Raw genomic sequence first — 10315 nt, forward strand, 5'->3', positions numbered from 1 at the left:
TGTTCATGCTATGCATATGAATGTGAAATACATTTGAAAACTATGCAAATGAAGACCCGGAAGTCTGAAAAATGGAAAGAAAACAAAATCAAAACCGCCCTAAAAACCCCCACATACGGGAGCACTAGCCGCACATGCAACAAAAGTAAAATACACTTTGGAACAATGGAGGTTTGGCAACACGTGCGGGGCCTCAGGCCGCACGTGCGGTCTAGATAAAATCCAATTCAAAAATCTGTTTGACATTTGGAACTCAAGCTTTTCAAAATCTAACTTCAATTACATGTATCTCAAGGCCCAAACCCCTTTAAAACAACTTGAATATAACATATCTAACTTTAAACAGCAATCATAACTTCAAATCAAACCTCAATTTCCATACACAAGATCAAATTCTTTGAGAAAATTGTAGAATCATGAACTATAACTTTAAGAGCTTCAACTTAAGTTCAAATGTAGAAATTCCTTTGAAATCATGAGAGGCAATGCAAGAAAACAAGTTTGTGGTCATGATTTTCATGAACTTATGCCATGCATGTTCAAATCTTGCACTAATTCCTTCAATTGCACTCTTTTATGTTCATAAAGGTTCTCACTCTAAACTTGACCTTAAAACCCTTAAACAACCATGAATCCATTCCATTTAAGCTTCAATCTTTCAAGATGATGAGTGTATAAGCCCTAATTTCTTGAGATTAGCAAGAAATTCTACCTTAAAGGGTTAATTAGTGAAGATCTTGCTTGACTCCTCTTTTTCCCTTCTTTCTTCTTCTTGAGCTCTCCAAAACTCTCTCTCTCTCTCTCAAGTGTATGTCACTAACCTCATGCACTAACTCTCTCTCCCTCTTACTCCTTTCTTTCTTTTATTAGGTTGATGAATGGTTTAAGAGATGTAATTAATCCGTAATTTCCTAAGCTTAATTAATTATAAGTTTAAACTAAATTATATCAAATTCACTTAATCATAACCAAAATGAATCTAAACTAAACTAACCATAATTGTACCAATATGGATTAGGCTCTAATTACCTATCCAAACATTTAATTTTCATGCATATAAGTTACTGATTCAGACAAGTTCAATTCATATCCTAGCCATATATGTTTACAATAACACATTTCAATTCACACATAGCACATAACACATAATCAATGCAAATCATATGATTAACTTAATTAATCAAAGAGGTGGTTGTTACATTCTCTTCCCCTTAGGACGTTTGGTCCTCCATACTTAGTTACCTTCCTCTATGAAGAACACAGGACCCAATGGAAAAAGCTCGGGATATCTTTTCTTCATATCGTCCTCTCTTTCCCAAGTTGCATAAATCCCACCATGATTTGGCCAATCTACTTTCACTAATGAAATGTCCTTGTTCCTTGACTTTTTGATCCGTCGATTTACAATTTGTATGGGCAGCTCTTCATAGGTATAGTCATCACTCAAAAGAACATGGGTAGGCTCAATAACATGAAAATGATCCCGGAGATAACCTCGCAATATTGAAACATGAAAGACATTATGTACATGCTTCATATCAGGAGGGAGAGCTACCCGATATGCCACTGGATTAATTTTCTCAATGATCTCATATGGTCCAATGTACCGAGCTGCTAACTTGCCATTGGTTCTACAACGAGTCTGTCTTTTCATTGGTGTCACTTTGATAAAAACATGATCGCCCACTTCATATTCCCTATCTCGTCTTCGAACATCCACGTAGCTTTTCTGCCGACTTTGAGTTGTTTTCAACCGTTGCTGAATTAACTTTACTTCTTGCCTTAAAGGGTTGATTAGTGAAGATCTTGGTTGACTCCTCTTTTCCCCTTCTTTCTTTTTCTTTGAGCTCTCTAAAACTCTCTCTCTCTCTCTCTCTCTCTCTCTCTCTCTCTCTATCTCTCTCAAGTACATGTCACGAACCTCATACACTAGCTCTCTGTTTCTCTCTTACTCCTCTTTTTCTTTTATTAGGTTGATGAATGGTTTAAGAGATGTAATTAATCCCTAATTTCCTAAGCTTAATTAATTATTAGTTTAAACTAAATTACATCAAATTCACTTAATCATAACCTAAATGAATCTAAACTAAACTAACCTTAATTATACTAATATGGATTAGACTCTAATTACCTATCCAAACATTTAATTTTCATGCATATAAATTACTGATTCAGACAGATTTAATTCATATCCTACATATTTGTTCACAATAACACATTTCAATTCACACATAGCACATAATAGCACACAACACATAATCAATGCAAATCATATAATTAATTTAATTAATTAAGGAGGTGGTTGTTACAGTAGTTGTCACTCAAGAACTCTTTCTCTCTCTTTCTTATTACAAGGTTCATAGATAATATTTTTTATTTGACATTTTATAAGAAAAATATATGAAATAACATTTGCACAATAGGGTAGAATTGCTAAATTGTACTATATTTGTGCTAAATTGTCCTGAAATTTTAACTCTAATTATTAATGTGCATAAAATTTACTATTCATTTATAATTTTTTTTATAAGTCTGCACTAAAATGGAATTTTCCCTTAAACCTTTTTCACAACATTAAAAATTAGATTTATTTAAGTGAAAACATAACCATAAATTGTGAATGAAAAAGCTATAACAATAGTAATTCAGGAAACAACCCCTCTCAAAAGTGTGTACCATATGCACCTTATAATTTTAAAAAAAATGACATAATTTCATACTTTCTAAATCATAATTAAAAAAAAAGGATTTTGGCCATAACTCCTTCCTAGAGCCCCTTTTTCTTAAAAATGACATTCTTTAATTTTTTGGTAATAACTCCTTCAAAATAAAGAAATCTTGTAAGAAGGACAAAAATTTTCAAATTTATACTGTGTGACAAATTTGACTCTTCACACACACACACTCTCTCTCTCCATCTTTCTCCTTTTTCTCTCTCTCAATCTGTCTCAACTCTCTCTATCTATCTCTTTCTAAGAGCTCTCACCACCACCACCACCACTGTTTACACTATCACTACCACCATCTCCATTACCACCAATACCACAACCACCACCATTTCCACCACATTTACTATCTTTACCACCACCATCTCAACTACCAGCGTTGTTCATCACAGCCACCACCACTACCATTTCCACCATTACCGTCACAACCATCGGTGCCAAGACCTCAGATCTGAGATTGACGACCTCAAATCTGAGATCTATCACCTCAAATCTTTATTCTCGCCCTCTCTTTCTTTTTGTCTCCTCAAGATTCTCTGTTTTTTAGACAACAAAATTTTGCTTTAGTTTGAACTAGATCTGAAGCAATATATGCACTCTCTCTATCTCTCTATTTCTTTTCTCTCTCTCTCTCTACATGTATATATTTTTATTTTAGTGCATTTTTTTGTCATTGTCAATTTGAATATTGATTTTGAGATCTCAAGCAAAAATGTTATTTTAGTATGTTTAATAGCGAAATAGTAAAATTTTACTTTGTGTAAGAGTAAAATTTTACTGTTAACATTATTAATTCAATGTTTTGACTGATTTCTCAATTAATATCTATATAAATAATAGTAATAATTATAGTAAGTGTGATGGTTAGTGATAACAATGGCAAAAAATCACCATTTATATGTTTAAAGTAAACAGTAAAATTTTACTGTTCAAATTAATAGAGTAAAATTTTATTATCATCGAAGAATCTTATCGGAAAATTTTCGCCAACTGACAACGATTGCCGAAAAATTGTCGCCAACCAAGATAATCAACGATGGCCGACAGTGCAAATAATGGTCGGTGGTGGTGGTTATAATGTAAAAAGTGATAAAAATTGAGAGTATTATTGTCACATTTTTTAAATATTTTGAACTTTGTCTTTAATGAATTAAATGTTTTTAACTTGTTCTTTTGGCAATAAAATTTGAAATTGAGTGACTCATTACCAAAAAAAATCCTTAAAAAAATTTAATAAAAAAATGTTATAATCAAATATAACATGAGACATAACTAAAAAATTAATGAGTCATATCACAATTAATATAATGTTACAACTAAATAAAAAAAATTATTCATAACTAAAAAAAATGTCATAATTAGAAATGCATAAAGCATACCTCATTAAAAGAGTATGTATGTTTTTATTTCCCTAGTAATCCACACAAAAATAACGGAAATAGTGATTCCATGAAACTAGCCTGGCAAGCGATTAAAATAATTAAATTAAAAAATGAAAAAACTACTAAAAAAGTTAAAATACATATATATAAATCAAAATTTTCATCCCATTCTCTCTACATTTTTTTTTTTTTTTTTTTGCAGATTTTTGTATAAAAAATTAAAAAATCATTTCCAAACACTTTGATTTTTTTGATCTCATATTTTAACCAAAAAAATAAAAAAATTCAATTTTTAAATGAACCTTAGTGCTAAACACAAGACCAGTGTTATTTGTTATTTTTATTAGAGTTGAGAATAATTTCTACCTCTACACTTCACATAAAATTCTAAATTTATGTCTAATTTTTCAATTATAACAATTAACACCTATATAATTACAATGCACCCTTCCCATCAATATAAATATGGCCCTCATGTAATACTCGTGTACTCACCAAGGGAGGATGGCTATCCCTTCAAAACCAAACAAAATACTCGTGTACTCACCAAACATGTATGACTGCAAATGCAATGAGATTCATACTTCAACCAATTTACATAAACTCCAACCAACTCCAATTAAATTGTTTGAATTATGGAATTACACAAAAGTTCAATTTGTGTTCCAATCTTTCATATCAACTTCAATTACCTTGATGTGCCCAATATCTTTTACACAAAAATTCCACATTCCAAACTACTAAAACCTCTATATATTCCACAGTACTTAAATACTTTTGCAGTGTCAAAATAGCAACCACCAAAAAAAAAAGACGACATACTACATACTGGAGATGCTTTAAGCAGATTAATTTTAAGAAACTGCCTCCCGAATCAAAACCAGAGAATAGCATTGTAGACACCCTATTTTTTTCCGCCCTTAAGACTTGGGCACTACTGATGGTTTACTTGGTGGTGAAAGATGTGCAGGGCAAAAGTTCGATTTCTTCTGCAAGAGGAGAGTCAAATCCTAACCTCACACCCCATTTTGGACCAAAGGAATGGTTTTTAGACCTTAAAACCCTCTCTTTCAAAATATTTTTAAAATAAAGTTCCTACGATGTTCCGACGCTCGCATTTTGTCAAATGTTGCGTTTTTCGATAAATCGAGCAAGGACAAAGTGGAAATGAATGAAAGAGAGATGAACTCTTTGAAAAAATATTTCAAAACACCTTGCTTAGGGGTTTGGAGTTGAAGAAAAGAGGAGAAGAGGGAAGAAAGCTAGTTGAGGAAGAAGATGGGCATGAACCGTTAAGAGAGAGTCGGGCAACCCTCGCTAAATCAGGCATATCCTTTTGAATACTTGGATTTCAGCTATGAAGCCACCACCATTGGAAAGCTTACTTCCGGGGCTTCATTTTTCACTTAAGAATCTCCTAAAGCCGAGTCCGGATGGGGGAGATATGATTGGTTGAAGTTGGGCATCATTCCGGTTGGATCAAAACTAAGCAGCCTTCACTGAAAGAGGGATATTTCTTAGCACACATGGAATTTTGAGGTGAGGCTGCCAAATTTGAAAAGAAGACTTCTGAGGCTACAGTTTAGGCTCAAGAATGACCTGAAAAGGAGTCCAGATAAAGGAATTAGGCTTGCTTCAAGTCAGCAACTAAGGTTGATTTTTTCCATCGGCCACAATTTGACCTCAGCAGCTATGAGTCGGCCAAAAGTGAACCTTATCGGCCAAAAATGATGGCTAGTCGACACCAAAGATGGCCGGTCGGCCAGAAGTGTCCAGAAAGCCCAGAATTGGCAGATATTTCTCCTCCAGCTATTTCCAGCTTGTGCCACCTTTCCCAAATCAGATATTTCGACCAAAAAGCTTTGAATTGCTATATATGAAGCAAAATATCTCATATTCAACACTTAGAACTTCTTGAGCAAATTTTGAGAGCTCCTCTCACTAAAACTCCCTCTCTCTCTACAATTTTCAGTGTTTGATCTCTGCCTCTCTCTAAAGCCTCTCTCTCTTGCCCTTTGGTGCATAGAAGTTCATAGAAGTAGAGAAATACAACTCCTTTGCCTTGGCATCCTTCATCAAAGTTGCATATCCATGGGCTGAGGTCTCTTGGAACTGGTTTTTGGGCTGATAGATGGTCATTTGAGCCAAGAAAGAGACCCTTTTGCTGCTGTGCTACAAGGGTAAGCACCTCTCCTCTTTTGTATTTGTTTTGCACACTTACTTCACCACCTTTGCACATTACTTTGGGACTGTTTTTTTTGGGTGGTGTTGAACTACAAAAACCTCTGTTTTTTCTCTGTTTTTCAGTCCTAAAAGTCTTGATTTGTGCCTTGGTTGGCTAGGGGGTTGTCCTCCATTTTACTCCTTGGCTTGTAAGGCCTTGTGAACTAACTTTCAAACTTTTCAAGCAACATCCTTTTGACCTTAAAACCATTGAATTCCAGAGAAATTTCAGTGGTAGAAAACTTGTTTTGAGGCTCAAAATAGGAGGGGGTTGTCCCCCCTCCTCTTCTCTTGTTTGCTTGTATTGATGGCCCTCCAAAAGAGCATGTGTTTATACCATTTTGAGGCTTAGTTCAGACACTTTTTTGTGACTTTTAGGACCTTCTTTAACTCTGTCCATGGCTGGTTTGGTCACCATATGCATGCTTTATACACTTGTAATGTAATTCTTGCAAACTAGCCTTATATGCCTCATGAAGTAGCCTGTTTGTTAAGCATGTATGGGCTCCATTTCAGCATGCTTTTGGTCATTATTTAGCATGTCATAACTATGTTTAAAGTTGGTTTGATGGCCTCTTGCATGCTCCATGCACTTGTAGTGCATTTCCATTCACTAGCCTAATGTGTATCATGCTTTAGACCATCATTCTAGTGTGATTTTGGCTTAACTCCAAGAAGCTTTTGGCCATGTTTTAGCATGTTTAAGGTCTGATTTATGTTATTTTGGTTATGCATGCCATGCTTTGTATAGCCATAGTGCCTTTTAGCTTACTAGCCTTGAGTTTCCAAGCCACTAGCATGCATTGCTTGGGCTATTTGCATGATTTAGCATCATTTGGAATGATATTTCAGAGTATGTTTCATTGCCATGCCCTCACATTTTTCATTTTTTCAATGCATTGGAGAGTTCATGCTTTATGCCTTAAATATGAGCATATGTGTATGCTATCTTGCTTAGGCTTTTGGATCACCATTTCAATGTGTATTTGGTCCTATTTTGCCATGATATAGCTCTATTTTTGCTTGGATAGAGCATGCCTCATTTGCTTCTTACAGTTGTAGTGTAAGTCCCTTTTGCTAGTCTTACATGCCTAATGAGTGAGCTTGTTATTTTAGCATGTGTTGACTTGGTATTAGCGCATTTTTTATGTTAATTTGACATGTCATAACTCTGATTTTTGTTGATTAAGTCATCTCATGCTTGGCTTTGGTAGGTGTAGTGCAATCATCCTTATTGACCGTGTATGTGTCATGTTTTGTGCTCACCTTTCTAACATTTTTTGGCCTCATTCCATGCATGTTATAGCCTTGTTTTGGACTGTCTTGGGACTATTATGGGTCACCTTGGCCCTTTGAGGCTTGGTTGATATAGTCATGGTGTAAGTCTCTTGGCAAGCCTTAAGCTTTGAATCCATTAGCATGCTATGTTTATCACATGTGCATGATTTGGCATCATTCCTCGCATGATTTCAAAGCTTACCATATTCGTCGCATGTCCATACTTTTCATGCTTTTAAGTGTTCTTGAAAGTTGCCCTCCTATGCCTAGATGATAGGCCATCAAATATGCATGTCTGTATGTGCTTTTGTCTATCATTTCTTAGCACTTTGGCCACTGATTTGGGCATGCTTGAGAGCTACTCATTTTAGTTTAGGTCCATCTTACCATGTTGTTGCATACTTGTCTCATTTTGCATGTTGTTGCATGCTATACATGTTCATGTGATTAGGTTGTATGCCTATTGCATAGTAGATGCATTGCATGATATTGGTTGCATGTCGTTGCATACTTGAGTTGTTTGCATGCTTGCTTGCATGCTTAGGTTGCATAGCATTGTGTGTGCATCCCTTGCCTCTTGATCAAGCATGATAGAGGTTGGGACCCCTTATGTGTTTTTGTGCATTCCATTTGATATTGAATTGCACACTTGGCTCCTTTGGCCATCATGCATTGAAATGCGTAATTGGTGGTCCGAGGGTCGAGGACTACACTCCTTTGAGTCTCAAACATGATAAGGAGTGTGGTTGTGCAAACATTGTCTTATAAATGTATTGCCATGCTCTGTTTGTCCTCTGCTGCAACAACACAACATTCTGCAGGAAAAGATGGCCGATCAGCTATCTGCAGTGCTGGTCGGCTAAACATTGTTGGCCGAGAGCATTATTATTGGTCAATGGAACCTTTACCTTGGCCGGTGGCTATACCATTTGGTCGATGATCTCTCACAGGGTCCATGATCTGGTTCTGGAGCATCACAGAGACTTGTTCAATCTTCAGGGGAACAAAACAGTGCAAACAGAGACAACATGAGACATGACGATGGATTTCTGAGCGAAGCCGTCCGAGCATGCATTCATCCCTCATCTCGAGGCCATTTCAGTGTTTCAATAACTTAGAATAGTTATTATTTCATTTGGTTTTGTAATTAATTAATTAGCTTGTTAGTTAGTTAATTAGTTAATTTGTATTATTCTTTCAATTCCTCCGTCGAGAGGGCGCAGTTGTGTAATAAGCGTACGTGTGTGTGATGCATGTCTTCCAACCCCGTCTTCTTTCTCCCTTTTACTTAACCGCTTACGATGGTTAGTTTTAGGGCACGTTTAAATTAGCATCCTTATGTGATGCATGTTTGCATTCATTCATCTGTATTGCATACACCGGACTCGACGCATCATACTAACTGCATTGTATTTCAATTCCAAGTTGAATACATGTATCGAATTGCCGCATCTCATATGCCATTTTAGATTAGCCGAGCCTATTCTAGTTGCACTTTGTATGCGATGCATTAGCCATTTTAACATGAACTAGGATCATGCAAAATTTCTAACTGGTTTATTGTTTTGGCTCGGAATACACTATAAGTGTTTATGGTTTAACATCTTGCATGAGTGTGAATTTTGTCATGACAGCATGTTTGCCATGAGGCTAAGTGCTTAAATGATATAACTGTCTGAATGCCTGTGGGTGAATGTTGGATTACTTGAATTGGGACAATTCATTGAAATTCGTGTTTTAGCCTACTTGCGAGTAGCAAACTTCAAACCATTTCCAAACAAACGGATATGCGATGCTTTGCTCCAAATTAGGCGATCTAGTCTATACTTGTGTGTTGTGCGCATCACATAGTAATTCTAGCTAATTAACCGGAATAAGAACGCATGTGTTTTCAAAAACAAGATATCATGTTTAGTACAGGCCGATCTTCGGATCGGGCGAGCGGAGATGCTCATAGATGACCTTCTCCAATCGTACCCAAGTTCCCGAGCCGAGACAACTTTGGTGATGACGGACACGTTACCTTAGGCAACAAGTCAGGATTTCCTAAATTCCTCCAAAATAAAATATTTAAGTGGCGACTCTGTATCTGACAAAACAACCTATGTTTGGCACTTCTTTCTTAAAAATCAATTTTTCAAAACGATTTGCCGGATTTGAACTCTTTGGTGATTTATCGATCTTGCATTGCACTTTGCAAGATTAGATTCAGTACCGTGACATGAGTCCGAACTGTAGTAGCAAAGCCCTCGGGCGCGTCTACAAACATATTCTTATATTAAAGATTCTAATTCATCTCTAACATGTCTTGGGTAGTTATTATGGTCACTTCCCCCTTTCACTTTTCTACAAAACATCCCATTTCATACCATATTCTACTCAAGAAGTTACACACCTAGGTTTTCAGGCACATTGACGAGTCACAATTGGAATCATGTTGAGACTTCAATTTCATGGGAGGACAGTTTCCAAGTCATAAAGCAGCAAAAAGCTCAGATAGTTTCATAGTTTGCTAAAACTATGCGAGTTTCTACTTCTCACTGTCTACTAACAATAATGTTTCTTAGTCCTTTTCAAATTTCTTTTTATCTTTCTTGTTCACAATAAAACAGGATAGCTATTGTAACAACAGTAAATGAATATTTGGTTGGACTATGGTTTTAGTTCGAACTGCAAATTAAATGCTCCATTCATACAGGAAGACAA

At 35.8% G+C, this 10315-nt stretch overlaps 1 protein-coding gene across 1 annotated transcript; it reads right to left on the reverse strand.

Annotated features, from left to right (window-relative positions):
• Positions 1-1041: 1041 nt before the first annotated feature.
• LOC114318995 (uncharacterized) lies at positions 1042-1654 on the reverse strand. Its single transcript, XM_028265970.1, has 2 exons — positions 1243-1654; positions 1042-1091 (listed from the first exon to the last, which is right to left on the reverse strand). Exons 1-2 carry the CDS (start codon positions 1652-1654, stop codon positions 1042-1044), a joined length of 462 nt encoding a protein of 153 aa, XP_028121771.1.
• Between the last annotated feature and the right edge of the window lie 8661 nt (positions 1655-10315).

This window comes from Camellia sinensis, chromosome 1, assembly GCF_055761805.1.
Source record: "Camellia sinensis isolate YWXY chromosome 1, ASM5576180v1, whole genome shotgun sequence".
Lineage (NCBI taxonomy): Eukaryota > Viridiplantae > Streptophyta > Magnoliopsida > Ericales > Theaceae > Camellia > Camellia sinensis.